At 36.3% G+C, this 24,917-nt stretch overlaps 1 protein-coding gene across 4 annotated transcripts in view; it reads left to right on the top strand.

Moving 5' to 3' along the window:
- LOC135220585 (lysosomal cobalamin transporter ABCD4-like) overlaps nt 1-24,917 on the top strand; it is a 274,508-nt gene that overhangs the window by 189,261 nt on the left and 60,330 nt on the right. For all 4 annotated transcript variants that reach the window (XM_064257839.1, XM_064257838.1, XM_064257840.1 and 1 more), the window contains exons 9-12: nt 10,347-10,502; nt 15,971-16,047; nt 20,974-21,107; nt 22,816-23,018. In XM_064257839.1, the coding sequence (XP_064113909.1) occupies nt 10,347-10,502; nt 15,971-16,047; nt 20,974-21,107; nt 22,816-23,018 (570 nt within the window). The remainder of the gene's footprint in view (nt 1-10,346; nt 10,503-15,970; nt 16,048-20,973; nt 21,108-22,815; nt 23,019-24,917) is intronic.

Genomic DNA, 24,917 nt, shown 5'->3' with positions numbered 1-24,917 from the left:
GTACTTAAATTAGCCTCAGACACTGACAATGAGTCATGCTCTTATATAACCCTTCTCAGAAAGACCTTATTCTTAATGGCCCTGGCTTCAGGTGCCAGAATATCTGAACTGTTGGCTCTCTCTAAAAATCCAGATCATGTTGAATTCCTCCCGTCGGGGGAAGTATTACTATCCCCAGATCGGAAGTTCTTGGCAAAGAATGAGGACCCACAAAACAGTTGGGCTCCATGGAAGATTATTCCTCTGACACAGGATGCATCATTGTTTCCTGTAGTTACTCTTAAATCCTATCTGGCCAGGACTTCCGAAAAAACTTCAGGCCCCCTTTTCACTAGAGAGAAAGTTGGTACGATTTCTCTTAAAGGTATTAGACAACAAATACTCTACTATATTAAACAGGCCAACCCGGATTCAGTCCCACACGTCCATGACATCCGGGCAGCGGCTACCCCCATTAACTATTTTCACAATATGAATTTCGAAGACCTGAAGAAATATAAGGGTTGGAAATCTCCAGCTGTATTTAAACGCCACTATCTAAAGAACTTAGAGGCCCTTAAATTCCCAACAGTGGCAACAGGGAGCATAGTCTCCCCTGAATGACCGAGTCTTATCAACTCCTTTCCTTAGCCCCTTTTTGTCACTCCCTTTCCCTTAAATACTCTCTCCTTCCTACCTGCCTCGCTCGTATTCCCTGCCAACCCTCTCTTCTAGGCCGGGCTGGTTTATTGCCATCCCGTCACTGGAACTTGTACATAGCATTGAGACCATATTGGTATCACTAACATGTCTGTACATAATCTATTGTATATTGCTTCAGATACCATTCTGTTATATTATTTTTATTACTAGTTTTAAGCTCTAGTAAGTAAGTTGTCCGCCCTATTACGGCGCATTAAATTTATTCTTAAGTGAAACTTAGGTTTCATTATCCCTTTTATATACTTGTTTGGTATCTGTTAAGCTTGGATGGCAATTCTCTGATACTTTTTCACCGGCAGACACAGGTCAAACCCAGAAAAGGGATTTTGACAAAGGAAAAATCTATTTCTGGGGGAAGACCTGTGTCGCCCGGTGAACCCATCCCTTCTTCTAGTCCCACCCCTAGCCAGTCCAAGCTTGGGTGTCTATTCCAGGAATGAAGATGGCGGCCGTGTAGTAGTAGTAGTAGCGAGTGCGAGCGGAAGGTAAGAGGAGTAACAGTTGTAACGGCTCTCACCGTGGGAGGGATTTTGAAAGGAATCCTCTAATTGGCAAGAAGACCTGTTGGTAGTGGCTTCCACTCGCCCTAGTGCTATACCGATGTCCTTGGGGTGATCGAGCTGAGGGTAGTAACTTCAGCATACCATGCTAGCTTTTTCTCTGGTATATTTAGGATCTATTTATACTTAGAAAAGTGAGCTACAGGGACTTTTCACCAGGCGACACAGGTCTTCCCCCAGAAATAGATTTTTCCTTTGTCAAAATCCCTTTACTGTACAGGTACTTATTTTAGGATAGTACTATTACTGTATTGAGCATATCTATAATACGGGAAGTTTAGATCGACAGGACACGTACAAACCTCCAAACAGAATGCTAGGTTTGTTACATCATGTTAGTATTTTTGTGAATACATACAAAAACATTCAGGATAAAAAAATTTACTACAGTAAGTTTGTGGTTTACACGAATAGTTAACCACCCCCCTCTAAGAACATTTATAATTGCCTATCTTGAATGTTCAAATCTCAAATGTATATATGTATACTGAAAGTATCATCCTGTATTAAATATAAACTATTATCCTGTTACTTAATTATATTATTAATATAATTTCAAAGTCATCTTAAACTAAACTTATTACTCTCAAATGAGAGAGAGAGAGAGAGAGCGAGAGAGAGAGAGAGAGAGAGAGAGAGAGAGAGAGAGAGAGAGAGAGAGAGAGAGAGGGGTTTGTATGATAATTAAATGAGTTACCTAATACATAATAAATACTAATTTTTAAATAATAAGATTAGATGATTATAATAATAATAATAATGGAGAAACAAATCCACAGTTATGTAAATGTACATATATTTAACCCTTAAACGCCGAAGCGGTAAAAAAAAAAATGTCTCCCGTGTGCCGGAAGTGTTTCAGAGTGAGCGCGGAAGCGGAAAAAATATTTTTTTCAAAAAATCACAGCGCGCTTAGTTTTCAAGATTAAGAGTTCATTTTGGGCTCCTTTTTTTGTCATTGGCTGAAGTTTAGTATGCAACCATCAGAAATGAAAAAAATTATCATTATCATATATAAATAATGCGATATATGATAGCGCAAAAACGAAATTTCATATATAATTGTATTCAAATCGCGCTGTGCGCAAAACGGTTAAAGGTAACGAATTACTTCTTTTTTCGTTGTAATGTACACTAAATTGTGATCATTTTGGTTTATAATCACATTTTAAAAAAAAAACGATAAAAGCAACCACGAGAAATATTATCACAAAATAATGCATGAATTCGTAACGCACGGACGTAAACAAATATTTTTTTCAAAAATTCACCATAATTCTAAATATTGTCCTAGAGACTTCCAATTTCTTTCAAAATGAAGAAAAATGATTGGATATTACTATACTGTAAGAATATTAGCTTACAAATGCAGTTTTTGACCATATCTGACTAGGTAAAGTTGACCGAATGTCGAATTTTTTATATATATATTTTTTTATATGCAATTATTTCAGAAATAAAAAAAAGCTACAACCTTCAAATATTTTTCGTTTTATTCTACATGAAATTGCACACACATTCATATATAAAACTCTATGAAATGCCTAATATGAAACGGAGCAAATATTCCGAGAATGGAACGTACGCATTTCGGAGATTTGTGGTGGAGAATCCGCGAGCGGAGGGAAGGAAAGATTTTTTTTTAAATTCCCCATAAATCTAAATATTGTGCTAGAGACTTCAAATTTGTTTCAAGATGAAGATAAATGACTGAATAGTTACTAGACTGTAGGAGTTTAGCTTTACAATTGCGTTTTTCAACCATATTTCGGTAGAGTCAAAGTTGACCGAACGTGGTTTTTTTCTATTTATCGTGATTTATATGCAAATATTTTTAAAATGAGAAAAGCTACAACCTTCAATTATTTTTTGTTGTATTCTACATGAAATTGCGCACATTTTCATATATAAAACTTTATGTAACGGCTAATTTAAAATGGTGCAAACATTACCACAATCGCACGCATGATTTTTTTCGGAAGAGTTACCGCGCGGATGTAAAGAAAATGTTATTTTTTTCATAAATTCACCATAAATCGAAATATTGTGCTAGAGACTTCCAATTTGTTGCAAACTGAAGGTAAATGCTTGAAGATTACTAGAATATAAGCGGTTTAGCTTACAATAGCGTTTTTCGACCATTTCTGTAGAGTCAAAGTTGACCGAAGGTTGAAAATTTGTCACTTATCATTTTTAATATGAAAATATTTCAAAATTGATAAAAGCTACAACCATGGGTTGTATTTAGTTGTATTGTGCATGAAATTGCACACATTTTCATATATAAAACTTTATGTAACGGCTAATTTAAAATGGTGCAAACATTACCACAATCGCATGTATGATTTTTTCGGAAGAGTTACCGCGCGGACGTAAGGAAAAAGTTCTTTCATAAATTCACCATAAATCGAAATATTGTGCTAGAGACTTCCAATTAGTTGCAAAATTAAGTTAAATGATTGAATATTACTAAAATATTAGAGTTTTAGCTTACAATTGCGTTTTTTGACCATTTCGATAGAGTCAAAGTTGACCGAAGGTTGAAATTTTGGCAATTATCGTTATTTATATGAAAATATCTCAAAACTGATAAAAGCTACAATCATGAATATTTTTTTGTTGTATTCTTCATAAAAATGCTTACATTTTCATATATAATACTCCATGTAACGGCTAATTTAAAATGGTACAAAAATTATGTCAAAGTGACAAAATAATTTCCGAGATGTGTCACAGATACTTTTTAGTGCGGCAAGAAAGAAATTCGCGCTTGTGCGCCTGCGTAACGATTGTAAACAAAACAACACCTTGATCCGTGAACTCCCAGCATCCCCCAAGGCGCATGATTCAAGAGTTTTTGGCTGGTAGGCCTAAAAGTATTTTTCCGCGAATTTTTAAAAAAACTTTTGTATGTCGACGTAAAATACGTCCAGTCGGCACCTGAGAGACAAAAAATGTCGACGTAAAATACGTCCAGTCGGCGTTTAAGGGTTAAGTTTAAAACAGAAAAGATAGCTTTCGGGAATCTGTACGGTTCCCCTTATAAGGGGAACCGTACAGATTCCCGAAAGCTATCTTTTCTGTTTTAAACTTAAATATATGTACATTTACATAACTGTGGATTTGTTTCTCCATTTGAAGACTCGTGCTACTATGAGGAATTTTTAATAATAATAATGATAATAACAATAATAATAATAATAATATTTTGTTAAAAAGGATGGCAGCATTAGTGGAAATGAGTTTATATATGGTCTTTTCAATTCTTATTTTCTTCTTATCAGGGCTGATATTTGCTAATAGCCGATTTTCATGTTTTGGTTAAGGAAATGGATTCTAAAAATATTAGTTTATTCATATGATAACTAAAAGTGGTGTATGATCGCCGTAGAGTTCACAAATTGTAGTCTGGAAATCAGGATTTGTTCTCATGTGTAGAATATTCTTCGTTGTTGTCTAAGGGCGTAGTGGAATTTCAACATTTCCAACCATATCTTCGGCTCAATTTCAGGGAAGGGTGGGCTTGAACTGATTGGAATGGGGTCGTTCGATGGTATTTATAGTGTCCCGGGAGCTGTCTTGTGAGAGCTGAGTTTTCATTGGTTGAACAGGGGATAAAGTCCCTGAGTCAAGCAGTCTCCCAGAGGTGGATGCTTGCACTTGTCTTAGCATGCAGACGCTGGAGACTGAGAGGGTAGTATTGGGAAGGTCATTGCCTGTAGATGGGGCACCACCTGATTAGTCCATTCGGTTGGTTCTGGGGTGCCGGTGGGCGGCACCCTACATGCCACCGTCGGGAGGAGGGAAGTCTGTTGTGTGGTGTTGAGGCTGGGTCTCTCCTTCCCGATGTGTAGGGCCTCCAGGAGGTGGAGGCGGCGGTGGTCTGCTACCTTATCAATAATTCCAGTATTAGGAATTATGTCCTTTTGGGTTATCCTAATATTGTGGGGGTTTTTAAAGATGATATCCCTTCAGAAACTTTGTTCAATTTCTGAAGTACGTACTAGTGTATGTACTCCAATTAGTATAAGTTTTCATGCTTATAAGTGTAAAATCAGAAAAGTCCTGGTACAACTGTATGTACTATGTTATGTAATTGTGGCACATACAGTTAATGTACTTTCAGAAGATGTGATCCCATTCACACTTATTAAATATGATACCCCTACAAAGTTTTACCTCACATGACGTATGTATTTCTCTCTCTCTCTCTCTCTCTCTCTCTCTCTCTCTCTCTCTCTCTCTCACTAGTACAGGATTTTAAATTGATTGAATTTTACCTTCACCCTCTGCAAACATTTCATATGTACATACATGTTTTCTTTATTTTATTGAATTGTGTACCTTAGTTATGACTGACTTATAAAGTTTACCTAGTGACCCAAAGAAAACTTCTTTTACTCTGAGGGAAAAAGATAATGGCATCCCATGAACTAGGGGTAACGTTAGATACGTACAAAAATGGATACGTATATACGTAGTACTAGTTACTATAACTATTTTTACTCCAACCAGTTATTTTTTTTAAGGATAATGTATCAAACTAACTTTTAAATGAAATCACAGTAACTTTAATTTCATTTAAAAGTTAGCTTGATACTTAGGGAGCATGATGATGGTCATATTTAGTGTTCAAACTCAAGAAACAAGCATTTATTAGCTTTTTTAGAGACCATGCCAAATTTACGCGAAACATCCCTTTGCGTGAGGGGGTCTGGAACCTAACCTCTCGTATTTATAAACTTCAGAATCTTGGAGTTGATGGATAAGTTTTAGGATTACTTCAAGGTATCCTTACAGGTAAGCGGCAGCAAGTTGCTGTGGATGGGAAATTCAATGAAGTAAGACCCATTGTGTCTGGAATTCCACAGGGTAGTGTTCTTATTCTACTGTTATTTTTAGTGTATAAAAGTGATATGGTAGTTGGCGTGGAGAACAAGATTGTTCAGTATGCCGATGATGCAACACTAGTGGATGTAGTAAAGTCTCCACTTATAAGAAATGAAGCTGCCCTCAGCATCAGTCAGAATGTGGATTGGATCAGGGAATGGTGTAGTTGGTGGGGTATGAGGCTGAACTCCACTAAAATGAAAACACTGTTGATTAGCAGATCTCGTATAGATTTTCCACCTCATCCTCCCCTTCAGGTGGATGGAACTTTGCTAAATGAGTCTGAAATTTTAACTATTCTAGGTGTTTTGACTAACATCATAATTATGAGAAGCATCTAATGAAAGCTTTGGCAAATGCCACACGAAAGTTAGGTATTGTTTGTATAGCCTCATATATTTATAACAGTGATAAAATCAGTGCAACGTGTTTTAGGTCATTTATGCATCCTTTACTAGATTACTTTCCTCTGTTATGAATGTCTGCTTCTGCCTGAGATTTATCTCTTTTAGATAGAGTGGTTCGTTGTGGTAGGTTTCTGTTTCCTAAAAGTAGCAGTTATGACTTGGACCACTGGTGGATGGTCTCTTGTTTGGCACTTTTTCATAAGTTGTATTTTAACAAAAATCTTTCATATTCACAATTGAAACATGATCCTCTTTACCAGATTCCCTGAACAGCACTGCCAGATATGCAGTAAATGTGCATTGCTTTGAACTTCTCAGTTCCAGAGGTCCTTTATTCCTCATACTGTTGGATTCAGGAACAGCCTCCCTGAGAATGCTGTGCAATTTGAACTTGTGAAGTTCAAGCGAAGAAGCTGTGCATTATTACCCTACTATTATTTTCCTTGCATTTCAATACATTTTTATCTATTTGTTAATTTATTATGTAATTGTTTTCTTTTTTTAATAAATGAGATCTCTTACTGTATGTCCTTTTACCTCCTCTTACTTATTCTTTAGAAGCTTGAATTTCAAGTCAGTGGCCTCTGTGGGTTTGTTCCATATGAATAGGTTTCATCGTCAGAATAATAATTATAATGGTATTAATAATAGTAATAATATTAATAATGATAATAATAATAATAATAATAATAGTAATAATAATAATAATAATAATATTGAATTAGATGTGTATTTTAATAGTAAAAAGCATGAAGGAGACTTTAAAAAGGTTTTGGAAATTGAAAGATGTAGATTTTAAGGAGTACAGTGGTACCTCGACATATGAAAGGCTCAACTTACAAAAAACTTGAGATACGAAAGCAAATACGGAGATTTTTTTTTGCTCTACTTACGAAAATTGTTCATGATACAAAAGGTAGTTGCTGTAAAGTCCCGAGATTCGCCCAGACCACCGATAACAATTTTAAAACTCGCGCGCCACCAACTTAGTAGACTCGCCGCCATCCTCCCGCTCTCCTATTGGTTCCTGATGCTAGTCACTGCCATAAGATCCTGCTCTCCTATTGGTCAGCATCTCTTCCATGATCCCATCATGCATCTACATAGTGGCGTGCTTTTTCGGCCACTCGGCGGCATCATCGGTATCGTAAGCACGCGGAATTCGTTCGTTCTATACGATTTCGTTTATTAACGTAAATTCGTTAGTAATTTCGTTGTAGTACTACTTTATCGTGTTGTGTGAGAACTTTACTACATACGTATACGTACTACATAACTTAGTTATGTACAGTATATACGTAGTCATGGGTCCCAAGAAAGTTGAAGTAGGAAAGAAGAGGATGCTTTCTTTGGAGACAAAAATGGAGATAATAAAAAAGTATGAAGCTGGCATGCGATTGAGTGTGATCGCCAAGGAATACGGCCGAAATCCGTTGACAATAGGCACCATCCTTAAGCAGAAGGATGCCATCAAAGCAGCTACACCTTCCAAGGGCGTGAATATTTTGTCTAGCAAGAGGAGCCACGTGCACAAGATGGAACAGCTGCTTCTTGTCTGGATAAAAGACAAAGAAATCACTGGCGATACGATAACCGAGACGGCAATCTGCCACCAGGCCAGCGCTATTTTCGGCGATTTGATTGCCCAGGCCGAAGACGATGGAGGAGAAGGGACATCGACGCCAGCCCCAGAGTTCAAGGCTTCTCATGGGTGGTTCGAAAAATTTTGTAAACGGACTGGCATCCATTCGGTGGTGCGGCATGGGGAGGCGGCCAGCTCGGACACAAAAGCGGCCGAAGCCTTTATTGAGACGTTCGACGAGATGACAATCAAGGAAGGCTACAGTTCTCAGCAAGTCTTCAACTGTGATGAGACTGGCCTTTTTTGGAAAAAAATGCCTCGTCGGATGTACATCACGCAGGAAGAGAAGAAGCTACCCGGGCATAAGCCTATGAAAGACAGGCTTACTCTCACACTTTGTTGAACCTCAGTGGGGATTGCAAGGTGAAGCCCCTACTTGTGTATCATTTGGAGACTCCTCGAGCCTTCAAGGCCCACAAAGTGCTAAAGGAGAAGCTTCCGGTGATGTGGAGGGCTAATGCAAAAGCCTGGGTAACGAGACTTTTGTTCACAGAGTGGGTAAATCTGTGTTTCGGCCCGACAGTGAAGAAATTCTTGGAAGAGAAGCGCCTCCCTCTGAAATGTCTGCTGTTGTTGGACAATGCCCCTGCTCACCCTCCTGCCCTCGAGGAAGATATCCTAGTGGAGTATTCGTTTATCCAGGTTCTTTATCTTCTGCCTAACACCATCCCTCTCCTCCAGCCCATGGACCAGCAAGTGATATCGAACTTCAAGAAGCTGTATACGAAACATCTTTTCAAGAGATGTTTCAACATCACCTATATCACAAACCTCACCTTGCGTGAATTTTGGAGGAGCATTTCGATGTCATATGCATCTGACTCATCAACCAAGCTTGGCAGGAGGTTTCAAGGCGAACCTTGAATTCTTCGTGGAGGAAACTCTGGCCTGATGCCGTATCCGCCCGAGACTTTGAGGGATTCGACGTGGCCGAAGCTGGTGCTGCAGATTCAGGAACAGTTGACGATCCTGAAACTGTTTCGCAACCAGATCTTGATGAGATCATTGCACTTGGCAAGTCCATGGGGCTGGTCGTCGACGTGAACGACATCAAGAGGAGCTTATGACGGATGACCTGAAGGAGTTGGAGGCCATGCAACATAACGTCGTTTAAGAAGAGTTCTCTAGTAGCGGCGAGGAGGAGAAGGACGACCCTATGACAACTTCAGGATGCTCTAGCTACTTTCCATAAGGTGCAATCATTTGTAGAAAAGAGACTCCCCGAAAAGGCTTACACAGGTCGTATGCTTGCACAGTTCGATGACGTTTGCCTGAGTCGTTGCAGGAACATTGTGAAAAGTAGGCAGAAGCAATCTTCCTTGGATAGTTATTTTTTAAAGAGGCCTTTAGTAGGAGTAAGCAAAAAGGAAGATCCAATTGATACTACGAAAAAACAGAAAGTTGAAAGTGGTGAAGAAATTGAAATTTTATAAAAAATGTAAAGTATAAAAAAAGTAAAAAAAAAAAATTAACTTTAAGTTTTTTGTAAAGTTAAGTGTTACAGTTTTGTTAATGTATTTCGTAAAGTTCAGTTTATGTTTCCTAACATTTTTTAATGTGTTTCATAAAGTTAAGTGTACGTACTATAAGAAGTTTTCTGCCGTTTGTCCTCCTCCTCTGTCGCCACTTTTGGAGATAGCCTCACTTGAAAGGTAAGGTTCCACATTTTACTACATATGTGCATATGTGCATACAGTATTTCTTGTATACCATGTACACTAATACACTTTATTTACAGGTACATACATATTAGTACTAGTACGTATTAAGTTAGGTATTGAATGGTCCAAATTGTTGTTGTATTTCATTGTTTATTGGTCAATTTAGCTTTATTATAAAATTTACTGGGGTGTTTTTGTAGGGCTTGGAACGGATTAGCCATTTTACATGTAAAATGCAGTTCAAGATACGAAAAGCTCATGATACGAAAGCCGCCTCAGAACGGGTTAATTTCGTATCTCGAGGTACCACTGTATATCATATGTTTGAAGTTTTCATTTGCAAAGACTGTCAGTTATTTTAAATGGAAACTTATTTGAGTAGGAACTTTTGAATTTTCTGATTGTCTGCATACAGCTGTCTGTATGCATTTCAGTGTTTAAATAATAGTGTTGTAATAATGTCCTATATATTGTCTAATTTCAGTATTCCTTTGTTTCGATGTACCTAGTTTATAGCCTTACATCCTTAGCTGATCTTACAACCAAAGTTGTGCTGTTATCTGGAGTAACACATCGAGTGGCACAGTTAGTAGAGTGTCTTCTGAAACTTCAAAGTGATTGGGACATTTCAACTTTACAGGTAAGAGTTATATATCTTAAGGACAATTTTATATGGTTTTAAATAATGTACTGATGCTATTCAAAAACTTCTTTCTTCCCATATAGCACTAATACTGTGTATTACTACCACCACCACCACCACCACTACTACTACTACTATTGTATAGCTTTATCATAGGAAAATTTAGCTCTCAGAAAACTTTTGAATGATTAATGGTATCAGATGTCACAAATACAAAAGGTGATACTGCTGATGATACTTTTAAGGAACAAAGAGTTTTAGAGCAGCTTGTGAATGGTTTTAATTTACATGAAATATTCTGTTGACACACTAGTTACATGGTCATGTAAATGGTGCAATCTGTCTCCAGCTTAAAATGTAAACTATTATATTTCTAGGAAATATAATAGAAAATCCAAGCATATTCTTTTTGCCCACTTCAGTATCTGAAATGAACAAGAGTGCAATAGGGGCTTTAAACAAAAGATGGCAATGTTATTAGTATTGATGGAGATATGCAGACATATTTGCCGGATGTGCACTCAGGAAGTCATTTCAGCAACATAACAAGGAAATGAGGTGTTTTGGAAATTGCTCCTCACTATCTGATATTTGCAAAGTATTCTTTGAGCAATGAAAATCTGTGAAGTACTGGAAACGAAAAAATAGAACTAGGGTTCAAAGGGGTTCCAAGGATGAAATAGAGAATTACATGCTTATAAGCTGAACTTCAGCCATAGCAGAGGACTTAGTGAGATGTTTTTAATCAATCATTTTAAATCTAGATAGTCAGTATAGATTCTGTAATGGAAATCATGCTTAACAAATCTTTTAGACCTCTTCTGTAAGTACATCTCAGTTTAACTAGACCACTGAGCTGATCAACATGTCTCCTAGGGCAGGCCCGAAGGATTAGATATTTTTTTATGTGGCTAGGAACCAATTGGTCATATAGCAACAGGACCTACAGCTTATTGTGGGATCCGAACCATGTTATATCGAGAAATGAATTTCTATCACCAGAAATACATTCCTCTGATCCTGCGTTGGCCGAGCTGAGAATTGAACTTCTGACCACCAGATTGGTGTGATATGATTAGTATGTATAGTGATAAAAGTGGAGCATTAAATATGCTTCATCTTGAATTCCAGAAGGCATTTAACTATATGTTACGTGAAATATTTATGCTAAAATTAAGATTTTATATGAGTAACTTACCAAGTACAGGCAGTCCCCGAGTTACGATGGGGGTTCCGTTCTTGAGGTGTTGTAAGCCGAAAATCATCGTAAGCCGGAACATTGTCGAAAATCCTAAGAAAACCTTACTTTTAATGCTTTTGGTGCATTAAAAACTACATAAACTGCATTCTTATTGCATTTTTCATCAAAAAAACCTTCAATATTGATTATTTTGCAGTTTTGGAGTCATATTTCTACTGCCAGATGAGCGTTGTAGGTGTCTTAACCCTGGAACATACGTCGTAAACCTGGAAATAAAACCTGATAAATATAATTGAAAAGCGTTGTAACCTTGGAACGTCGTAAGCTGAAGCTGTTGTAAGCCGGGGACTGCCTAATTATGTACCTATCAGTTTAATTTATTCGCAACAGTTTAGATTCAAATTTTGCGATAGTGACACCGATATTGTGTTCAGTGTAGGTGGCACCAGTCTTGTCCCTTAACAAGAGGGTTAGGAATGACTCAGCAGACAATACTCATTGTTTCTGTGACTCGTGGTGATAACATCTGGTGTTGGCAGCAGTTGTTAATTTTTTGCGGGTTATTTAACAAACTTCAGTATCCAAACCGAATGTTGAGTAGCTTCAGCTGAAGGCTTCAGGATGAATTTTTCCTTGTTTTGTTGTTTCTTAATGGAGTAGTACATCAATAGTTTGATTTTAAAGCAAAATTGCAGTTAGTTAACTGATTAACTACCCTTTGCCAAATGGCGGATTATAATGTAAACATTGGTTTGTCTAACAGATATTTACGTTTGTTATGGACCTGATATTGTTTGATAATACAATTTCAGTAGTGAACTTACACTTTTGATTAACTCACCTTTATGATGAGTAATGTAACAATGTAAAATGTTGCTTAGTTGATAGACAAGTTGCATAATAATTTAAATATTGCGTTCGCAATATTTAAATTATTGAGTAGCTTAATAGTGTAAACATTGATTTTGTTATCAGACCAATTTTTGCAGGATTAGTACTATTTATTGTTAGTTAAGTTCTGATTTAAGTTTTTCACCCCTTTTGCTTAGTAGCAAATTGCCTGAAGTGAAGATCGTACAAAAAAGCAAAATTTAAGAAAAGAATGACAGACTCCCCTAATTTGCAGGAGCTATGATGCTGATGAGAAAACATTAAAGACAATTATGAAATATAAGAAGCACCTTATATTGAAAACCAGAGAGGGAATCATCCCTGAGGAAGGCTGTACATAAAACAAAACAAAGTGAATGTTGCTTTAGCTTTGCCTACGCTGAGTTGGATTGACACAGATAGCTACTAGCTTGCCCGACGACATTGTACGTCTGGCACCAGAGCTACTAGCTCTCCTGGCACCGAACCAATATCTAGTTGATCCTGTCTTTATTCAAAGGCTAGACTCAAGATTAAGTCATGCATTTATTGTGTAGGTCCCTGAGCACTTAGTTATGGCTGAGCTGGTATAGCACCTGAGTTTCCATTGGTGCTGAGCACCCATGGGGAGCTGAGCGCCCATAGAAGCCAACTGTTCAGTTTCAACAGAGTGCTTGCTGGGAGCTGAGTGCTCAATGTAGTATAAGTTACACAGGTGCTGCCTTGTGCTTTTCTCTTCTGCTACTAGCCCCTTCTTTTTATCCACTTGCTCCTGCACCTGGCTCCCTCGCTTCCTTCCCTTACCATTGCCAGTTTGTCTCAGGGTTAGCAATGTTAACCCTATGATAGTGAAGTGTTGTGCAGTGGAGGAAGTGGCTATTTATCCCTCGATTCTCCCTAACGGAAGGTCCCTGTCAGGCTCCACTGAACCCAGGTGGAGGCAAACTGGAAGTCCAAGGGAGGATGTAGCTATCCGGCCATATTGGATATCCTAACCCAGACCCTGTCATACTCCTCTAAACCTGGGAGGAGGCATACTGTCAGCCTATGAGGTCCGTAGGGTTTTGCTTCCGCACAGTTACCCCTCAGTCTAACTTGTTGTCTGCAGGTTTCAATGGACAACAATTGAAAAGAAGTCCATTAAGTGCACTTGCCCTGACTTCTTATGTTAAGGATCCCAGTGTGAACAAGTTATGGATCCCAGTTACGGATCTTAGTGTAGACTAGTGGCGCCGCTGGCATTTTTCAAATTTATCTCAGATGTTGAAAAGGCATATCTCCCAGTGTTGGTGTACCAGTAGTTATTACCTATTGGCACCCAGTTCTGAGTGCGTTCTGAGCACCCAAGTTCCAAACTCCCAGTGGGAGACAGGTGCCAGAGGCTCCCAAGCGCCTAGTGGGAACGGAGTGCCCGGTGAATTCCAAGCACCCATTGGGAACCAAGCACCCAGTGGTAACCGAGGGCTCAATGGAATCCGAATGCCCAGCGGCATCCAAGTTCCCAGGGGGTTCCAAGCACCCAGTGGTTTCCAAGTATACAGTGTTTTCCAAATATCAGGTAACTGCTGAGTGCCCAATGGGAGTCGAGCACCCAGTAGACTCCAAGTACCCGGTGGGATCCAGGCACCCAGTGGGATCCAGACACGCTAGTGTAGTATTTGTTGTTAGTGTGTCTGATTGTGGATTATATTCCTCCCCACCCCCATTTTACGTGTTTCATGTTTCCACAGTCCACTTTGTCGCAGATTTTTGTGGAACACAATATTCACTTTTCTGTGTGGAACTTTCACTAATTGTGGATTTTTTCAATGGACCATATCTCTAAAATTATTACTAATTGGCTTTATTCATAGAGCAACTCTATTTATTCTCTAATTACTCTATTTTTTCATATTGCATCTGACTAAATATTTTTATTATAGAAATTATTTGCAGCATAGTACTGATAATGTAGTTATGTATCTATTAAGTTTATTCCAGGTTGGGCTCCATGCTGAGCATAATGAGTATATGATTCTCTCTCTCTCTCTCTCTCTCTCTCTCTCTCTCTCTCTCTCTCTCTCTCTCTCTCTCTCTCTCTCTCTCTCTCTCTCTAAGGGTATAAGATGTATCTGAAATTATATTGCTGTAAAGATTTTTGGTGATAGAGCATAATATTGTACAATATTTGAAATATTCACTAATTATTTCATTTTATTTTCCAGTAAAAGCAGACTGGAAAACAAAATGTGCAGTCTGGGGCCCAGCCTGGAATAAGCTTAATAGATACATAACTACATTTCAAGTACACTTTGCTCCATCATCCAAAACATTTTATAGCAATATCATTTCAAATACTTACATGACCTTTAAAGAGAGAGCTACACCTATTATGCCTGGTCTGGGGGTAACCTGGAATGAGTTTAATAGAACATTACTAAGTACACTGTAAATTATTTTTATCATGAAAATCTATATTTACTCATGAATACAATATAAAAATACAGTAATTAGAGAATAAACAATGTTACTATACAAAAAAAAAGAGAATCAGTGGTAATTTTAAGTGTTTTAGACTTCAATACTATGAGAGAAAATGGCTTATGTATACAGTACAGGGGTAACTTGATTAGGTGTCAGATGTTCTCTATGACAGATTTATATAATTTGTATTAGATATTTATTTAATTTGTATTAAAAATTTTATAGATATTTTGCTGTCTACATAAATCATTGCTATAAGTATTTGCAGTTCTATGTAAAAACAGTCATTCACAGTTTTAAAAACAGAAATGCCAGATATGACCTACAGATAGAGTAGTCATGAAAAGAAATAGCTTAGCCTAAAAATCATTAGTGATACTTTGCACCCTTCTCAGAAATGTAATGGAAGTAGAAATGAAAGTCCAGAACAAGAGTTCTTACTAACTTTGTACAATATGTACTAGTTATACTACCTCACTGAAAGACTAAAAGTATGGTGTCCTTAGGTGCCAACTAGTGTAGGGGCGTATGAAGATTAGAAGCAGCATATGCAAGAATTACCAAACTGATACCATCAATAAGACAACTTTGATATCAAAGCAGGCTAGATCTAGTACCTTAGTATAATATTTATTAATAGGTCATAAATAGCAAAGACTACATGAATATGTATTACATGTAGTAGGAACCAAACTAGATTCAGTGATTTCGAACTAAAACTAGAAGATTCAGCAGCCACTGTAAAATTCTTTTATCATATAAGAGAGCCTCATTTTAGAACAGACTAAGAGCCACTATTCAGTTCAAGAGCAGATTAAGTCAAGTAATCAAGACTCATGGAATATAGTTATTTGTATTTTTAATTTTTTTAAGGTTTCTCCTGTTTTTCATTTATAGATTGAAGTATTTCATCTTAAATAATTTTTTCCAGGCATCATCATCTTTTACCAACATTACCCAGAAGTTCCGAAAGTCAACTGAACCTCATGCATCTTCAGGTGATGCAGAGTAAGTAAAACTCTTATTTCTTTTTCATTATGTTATATTTACTGCATAGCTGTGCAAAAAGGACTGTGCCATGTTTCTGTTATGTACCATAATAATTTTTGTGAAGTTACAGTTAACCCTCTTACGCCGGAGCGGTAAATAAAAAATTGTCTCCCGTGTGCCGGAGGGGTTTCGGAGTGAGCGCGGAAGCGGAAAAAATATTTTTTTCAAAAAATCACAGCGCACTGAATTTTCAAGATTAAGAGTTCATTTTTGGCTCCTTTTTTTGTCATTGCCTGAAGTTTAGTATGCAACCATCAGAAATGAAAAAGATTATCATTATCATATATAAATAATGCGATATATGATAGCGCAAAAACGAAATTTCATATATAATTGTATTCAAATCGCGCTGTGTGCAAAACGGTTAAAGGTAACAAGTTACTTTTTTTTCGTTGTAATGTACACTAAATTGCGATCATTTCGGTATATAACACATTGTAAAACGATAAAAGCAACACAGAAAATATTATCACAAAATAATGCATAAATTCGTAATGTGCGGACGTAAACAAATATTTTTTTCAAAAATTCACCATAAATCTAAATATTGTCATAGAGACTTCCAATTTCTTTCAAAATGAAGACAAATGATTGAATATTACTATACTGTAAGAGTATTAGCTTACAATTGCAGTTTTCGACCATATCTGACGAGTTAAAGTTGACCGAATGTCGAATTTTTTTATATATATATTTTGTATATGCAATTATTTCGGAAATAAGAAAAGCTACAACCTTTATATATTTTTCGTTTTATTCTACATGAAATTGCGCACATTTTCATATATAAAACTCTATGAAATGCCTAATATGAAACGGAGCAAATATTCCGAGAATGGGACGTACGCATTTCGGAGATTTGTGGCGGAGAATCCGCGCGCGGAGGGAAGGAACGATTATTTTTTAAATTCACCATAAATCTAAATATTTTGCTAGAGACTTCGAATTTGTTTCAAGATGAAGATAAATGACTGAATATTACTAGACTGTAAGAGTTTTAGCTTACAATTGCGTTTTTCAACCATTTTGGTAGAGTCAAAGTTGACCGAACGTGGGTTTTTTTTCTATTTATCGTGATTTATATGAAAATTTTTCAAAAATGAGAAAAGCTACAACCTTCAATTATTTTTTGTTGTATTCTACATGAAATTGCGCACATTTTTATATATAAAACTTTATGTAACGGCTAATTTAAAATGGTGCAAACATTACCACAATCGCACGTATGATTTTTTCGGAAGAGTTACCGCACGGACGTAAAGAAAATTTTATTTTTTTCATAAATTCACCATAAATAGAAATATTGCGCTAGAGACTTCCAATTTGTTGCAAAATGAAGGTAAATGCTTGAATATTACTAGAATATAAGCGTTTTAGCTTACAATTGCGTTTTTCGACCATTTCGGTAGAGTCAAAGTTGACCGAAGGTTGAAATTTTGGCAATTATCGTTATTTATATGAAAATATCTCAAAACTGTTAAAAGCTCCAACCATGGGTTGTTTTTAGTTGTATTGTGCATGAAATTGCACACATTTCCATATATAAAACTTTATATAACAGCTAATTTTAAAATGGTGCAAACATTACCACAATCGCATGTATGATGTTTTTCGGAAGAGTTACAGCGCGGACGTAAGGAAAAAGTTTTTTCATAAATTCACCATAAATCGAAATATTGTGCTAGAGAGACTTCCAATTAGTTGTAAAATTAAGGTAAATGAGGGAATATTACTAAAATATAAGAGTTTTAGCTTACAATTGCGTTTTTCGACCATTTCGGTAGTCAAAGTTGACCGAAGGTTGAAATTTTGGCAATTATCGTTATTTATATGAAAATATCTCAAAACTGATAAAAGCTACAATCATGAGTATTTTATTGTTGTATTTTACATAAAAATGCGCACATTTTCATATATAATACTTCATGTAACGGCTAATTTACAATGGTACAAAAATTATGTCAAAGTGACGAAATAATTTCCGAGATGTGTCACAGATACTTTTTAGTGCGGCAAGAAAGAAATTCGCGCTTGTGCGCCTGCGTAACGATTGTAAACAAAACAACACCTTGATCCGTGAACTCCCAGCATCCCCCAAGGCGCGTGATTAAAAAGATTTAGGCTGGTAGGCCTATAAGTATTTTTCCGCGAATTTTAAAAAAACTTTTGTAAGTCGACGTAAAATACGTCCAGTCGGCACATGAGAGACAAAAAATGTCAACGTAAAATACGTCCAGTCGGCAGTAAAGGGTTAAGGATCTTCCTTTCTAAGCCAAGACCTTCACGGGTGGATTTCCTAAAATTTCTGTACCCTGAAAATTACTCTTCCAACATTGCTGGGTACCTGGTGCAAAAATTACATACTTCATATATTTGGCAATGCCAGTATGTATAGAAGATATAGTTACAATATACCCATACTGAAAACCCAGTCAGAAATTCCAGGGAAACAATTTTTTAATTTCTTAACCCGTTTTGAAGACAAACGCCTTGCAATTACAACAGTCATGGAAGGCAGCATTAACAGAACCATTGTTTTATAATTTTGGGATTTGACTCTAGTATATAGGTTGTCACTTCCCTTCTGGAGTCCTTTGCACTACATAGATCCGCTGTAGAAGGGTTCCAATCATTTGGTTCCCTCAATTCAGTGGACCTGATACAACCACAACTCACAAGCTAAAGTATGTGATCTTGATTGAATTAGCATCAGGAGTTCTTATTAGCAAACTGGGCTCTCGTAGATGGGGACAATACATCACAAAAATGGCTGATGATCAATTATTATTGTCTCTAGCCTCTCATTCCTAGCCAAGAATAGGATTCTTATAAGGAGGAAATCTCCTATTCTCATCAAACTAGAATTAGCAGACAAAACATTGTGCCCAGTTCAAGCACTTTAGGTTTACCTAGAGGTCACAGCAGACATCCCACAAAGGTCCATTTCTTATTACACTCTAGCCACACTTGCCACAAGCTCTAACAAATTTGACTTCACTGTGTATCGGTAGGTGGCTTGGATAGTCTTGACCTGTAGGCACTACAGAGAGATGTGTATTTCTGGTGATAGGAGTTTTAAAATTGTTATCGGTGGTCCGGGTGAATCTCGGGACTTTACAGCAACAACCCTTTGTATCTTGAACAATTTTTGTATGTAGAGCAAAAAAAATCTTTGTATTTGCTTTCGTATCTCAAGTTTTTCGTAAGTTGAGCCTTTCGTATGTCGAGGTACCACTGTACATATATTATATGTTACATGTACACACATATGGTACATTATATCAATATTTATATATGTATGCATACATACATAAATGTACTATGTACACAGAAGTAGTTGTTATTGTTTTTGCTATTATACAGTTGTTGAAATACTCATTAACCAAGCAATATTTTTACTAATAAAAATTTATGGAAAGAAAACAATGTTCAGTTATTCAAATCCAAGAAGGTGCACATTACCAGGTGCCCACCCCCCCAAACCGTTACTGGCTATATTTAATCAGATAAAGATTTCATGTTCTCTTATAGGTACGTACTATATTATCACAATCAATAACATATTTAATATTAGTGGAAGCTGGGCATGTTTAACATCTTTTGTCATGACACTTTTCTTTAAAGATAACTGGTTTAAGTTAGTTAGTGAGGTGAAGATAAATGAAATTATAGATGTAGAAAGTAGATGTACGTATATTACATAGAAGATGACAGCATATGATGAAACTTTAGAACTGAACAGTATGAAACTCATAATAAAAGTAGAAATAAAGTAGACATAGTGGAATTAATGAGGAATATAACCAATAAGTATTAGTCAGTAATAACTAGTACATATATCAGTGGAAAGCCAGCACTGGTCATCAGTGCTAAATAAAATAATATTTAGGTAGTCAGAGTAATAAAAAGGAAGATCATAAGACTAGTAATTTAGTAAGCAAAAATACATAGCATACTAAGTATAAAAGAAAGGATATCAGCAAAGACAGTACTAATCAAATGCCACTTCATATAGTAATCAATTACATAAATTCTTCATGTTATTCACATCATTCCAAATCTAGACATAGATATACAGAAGAATGTTCAAGCCCATGGAATTTCAGTCAATAAACCATAGCTGAAATGTTATCTTGTCATGATAAAATAGTCTCAGAGTTGGCTGTGTGCGCACAGTATCAGGAGGTCATAGTTCTAGGAACTTGGAGAGTAAGAAATGATAGGTTGCAGGTGTGCATGGATAGTGCTATCAATTCCATAGTAGCACATCTTGGTACCACCTTTTTGGATGTTGCAGAAAATTGTCTTAGAAAAGTGCATGGTATTCATATGGAAGTAATTGCAAGGGCATGCTCTGACAAGGTATCTGCTGTGGAAGACTGCATTTTAATTTTTTGGACATCATGCATATTCATAACTAAAGCATTATCATTGCTTACATTCAGCACACCCTCATTCATATCTCATCATGGCCTTCAGTCTATAAAGAACTTGATTTAACATTGGGTAGTTAAAAATGGTTATTCCAACATGAAGTGATTGGACACCCCTAAATTATGTGATATAAGGCAAGGAATAAAAGATATCAAAATAAGTGAACTTCCTTATTAGGAATGACCCTGCTTAACTGTGCATGACACTCATATGAAAAAAAAATAGCCTACCTTTAGCATTAAGGATTTATTAAATACGAACTGAAAATTCTAGTACTAAATCAAAGTTGACAAGGTGGAAAAAGACCAAGGAAATATGCAGAAATCAGTGCAGCTGGATGGCAAAATTTCACTGCAAAGAACTATAATTGGTACCATTCCTTTGGGAAATAATAATAATTTCAATGTTCAACATAATTTTTTTATGATTGTTTTTATCAATTGATTGCAGATGTTTGGTTAATGATGATGATGATGATGATGTCACCCAAGTATTTGGAGGAGATTACAGTGCTCTAGAGTATGCCTTCATTTTAAATGATGTAACAATTATTGCTCCAGGGGGCAGTGAACCACTAGTGAAAAGTAAGTCTCATACATGTATTTACTGATGTTAGTCTGCTTAGCATTGAAAATTGAATTTGTGGAATGATGTTAAGAAATACTGTATTTTCTGCCGTAAAAGACGCACCTTTGTATAAGACACACCCCTATTTTACAAGAATATTTTGTGGGGAAAAAAATTTGCACTTTTCATGTTTTTCCTGTTTCCTCCTTTCCCTTTTTCTCAGTTGGTGGTGTACCAAAATACTGAGCATTTCCATATTACCATGGTTTTTTGTGTATGCAACAACATCTAGTTTAAATTTGATGTTGTAATCTCTTCTCAGGTCAGCTGTATTATTTTGTTTATTGTATCATCTTCCTTTATGGAGCAACACATTTGCCTCAGCAATCTCTCCAGCAAAATAACCAAGGGGAAACAAAAGAGAAAGCAAGCCTAAAAAAAACTTAACTTAAAGAAATTAAAAGTGCTTTGTTAATTTAAAAAAGCAAAACCATAGTAGGTGAGCAAGAAAAAATTAAATATTTATATTTTGGTGATTTTGTGTTACTGCAACAGGCCACCAGAGCAGCGCCACGATTTTGTTTACATCCACTCATTACAAATGGTTCTTTTTTTATTTAAAGTATAAATGAATGTTTCCTCAAGGTAAAACAGTCCTTATAGTAAAATTTAACAAATATCAGGATGGGTCGTGCTTGCTTGGGTAGGAGGTACAGTGAAATGATGTGTTTCCTTTATAGGCTGACTGCCAGCGTATGTACCATAAGCAATTGTCGTCCAGCTAGGTGGCTAACTGGCTGACGTATCATAGCAATTTTTTGTAAGTTTGTGATAACAAACGGAAAATTCGGTTTGTTTTTAATATTTTATTGCTAGTAACACAATTTTCTGTAATGATTTGGCTTGTTTTTCACTATTTTATTATTAGCTACAATTTTTGTGGTTACCCAGTACCTATGTGCGAAGTAGGCTAAGTCTAGCCTAGCCTACGGGTGCTTGGTCTCCCATCGGTGATATGGCCGCATTGGACGCGAGAGTTTTTCAATGCGTTTTGAAAAAAAAATGTGCATCTAATACGCCGGCAAATACAGTACTTTCAACTGTTTAATCTCATAAAATATGATAAAATATGGCTTGTAGTACTGCCCCTCACTTATGCGTCAACTAGAAATACTCTTAAGTAAATCATTAATCTAAAATACAAAAGAGATCACCACAAAGTTTTTTCAGTAGCAATATACAGTAGTATATATATTGGTACTGGTTTTGAGTAAATGGTGCTTTTTGCCCACTTATTTTATGAGAATGCTTCATAAATTTCTAGTCATTACTCAATTATTATTTGGATATTACCATAGAATATTTTCTTTTCAGATATATACCCTTGTTAGCAGTCTATATATTTATATGCTTAAGACCATGTTACCATTATACACTTGATTGTTGTGCTTTTGTGTCATCAGCCATAAGGTAATTACGTACTTTGTTCTTTGCATCCAAAGTACGTAGTAGTATTTTATCTAATGTTCCAAACCAATAGTTTTTAAGGAAACAAATTATGATATTTAATGTGCAGCAATACTTTTCCTTTGATTTCCATTGAGCTGGTAAGTGCATCACAATTATGAAGTTTTTGTTCATGGATTCCTTCATTCACAAATTTTGCAGAAATAGGAATATGTAGCTGCCAGCAATTCCAACTTATGCCTTTTGTTATGATTTCAGATTTTCATCTAGAGGTAAAAAAAGGTGAAAATATTCTTTTCATGGGCCCTAGTTCCTCTGGCAAGTCCAGTATCTTTAGGGTAATGCTTGGCTTATGGCCTTCATCCCATGGTACAGTTGCACATGATTTTGCTCCGGGCCCAAAAACTGTGATTTTTGTTCCTCAGAAACCAATGTTAACAAATGGCTCACTTACTGAACAGGTATGTATTATATGCTGATGTGTACTCATTTTCATATGCATTGTTTTCATCCACATGTTTTGCATTAGCAGTATTGTTGAAATGGACAAGTATTGGTAAAAGAATAAAATTACCCTTTTTTATGAATAATAACAATATTAATTCCTAGCCTGAAAGCTTGTACTGTGAATTGTAGATCACATATGGCCTTCATCTTTCAAATTATGTGCCACTCTATTAATGATCTCAGAGACTTGTTTATTTGATTTAAGTAACCTCTCTCTCTCTCTCTCTCTCTCTCTCTCTCTCTCTCTCTCTCTCTCTCTCTCTCTCTCTCTCTCTCTCTCTCTCTCTCTCTCTCTCTCTCTCTCTCTTGTTTTATGAATGGCTTGTAGAATATCTGATTTAGCTTTGAATATAAGGTAATGGAAACTGTGGATATATTTCTGACTTTTTTATAGTAACTGTTAGATCTAGTCTGAGTGGTAATTACATATATTATAAAATCACAAGAAATGTTTTATAATTATGATAATGTAATTTAGTTGTATGACCTTCTTAACCATAAACTACTAGACAGTGATAAAAATATGCAAAGTTGTTGAAGAAGCCTGACTAGTGCTGATGTAATCCAGAAGAGTCATGAATTAAATAGCTTGTGTAATCATTTGATTATCTAAACGTAACAGTGTTTTTAATAATGTAGTCACTTGTTTTGTCCTCAAAGTGTTACCCCTCCATGGTGTGCCAGAGCTCCAACCTGATATCAAAGACATATCTTTTAGCCTAGTTTTGTAGCAAGGTATTGTGTCTTGTTGATAAGCACTATGGCATGTGATGTACTGCAATGAACTCAAAAGATAAGAGGGCATTTCATCTTAACTTCAGCGAGGCTGAACCCAGTTTTCCCATGTTACAACCTGGAAGAAGTGATTGTTGTGTATGTGTCCACCATCTTTTTTATAACTGGGCCATTAAAAGGCCAAGAGCCATTACCTGTCTATACTCGGTTTTTTTCCATCTGTCCATCCGCCTGTGGTGTTTTTGCATGGTAACACTGTGTCCCGGGCTTTAAATAGTTACGCTATGTGTAAGTTTTAGGTAAATAAAAGGATATCTGGGTGTACATTTGCAACTGAAAAGTGTTTTAATAATTTACTGTATGCAAATTACACCGCTAATATTCGAAATAGGATATTATTTAAAGCCCGGGACGCAGTGTTGCCATGCGCAAACACCAGCCGGATGGACAGATGGAAAAAACAGAGTATAGTCAACATGAAGTGGATACGCAAAGCCAGTGCTCCTCAATAAAATCACTTTGATTCTCAATGTTTTCATCGAGGATCATGGAAACATGTAAACTTGAAAGTTAAGGGCATAATTTTAAGCTCCAGTTAAAAATTGTAAGTTTAAACTGTGTAACAGATGTTTATTTTGTGTGAAAGCAGAAAACCGTCCTTTCTTTTTCGAGCACATGGCCGGTGCTTTTTCGCGATCTCTTGTTTGCTATTTGAGAAAAGCACAGAATTTGAAGAATTTATCATTCTATTTAGAAGTTTTAACTAAAGAAATGTTCCACAATTTATTATTGATTTATATAATCCTTTCAGATAGCAATGGTGACAATAGCCTAGGAAGTAGCCCACATGAGATGATAGCCTAACAGTTTCAGTGAGAATAATTAGGATATAGTAGATGTTGTTTGTAGCGTATAACCTAGGATTACATATCCTAAAGGTGGTTTAAATTACCTGGATTAGGTAGTAGCCTAAACTAAGGTAAGTAAAAATCTTTTAAGATATCCTTTTATGGTTCTAGGCAGCAGCCTAGTTTTACACCAAGGACCATAGGATTTGATAAAAACAGGCTAGACTAAAGGTATTTCCCTTTATATAGCCTGTATACATTACATCAGCA

The sequence above is a fragment of the Macrobrachium nipponense genome, chromosome 2 (genome assembly GCF_015104395.2).
Source record: "Macrobrachium nipponense isolate FS-2020 chromosome 2, ASM1510439v2, whole genome shotgun sequence".
Classification (NCBI taxonomy): Eukaryota; Metazoa; Arthropoda; class Malacostraca; order Decapoda; family Palaemonidae; genus Macrobrachium; species Macrobrachium nipponense.
This window is presented reverse-complemented; position numbering and strand designations above follow the sequence as displayed.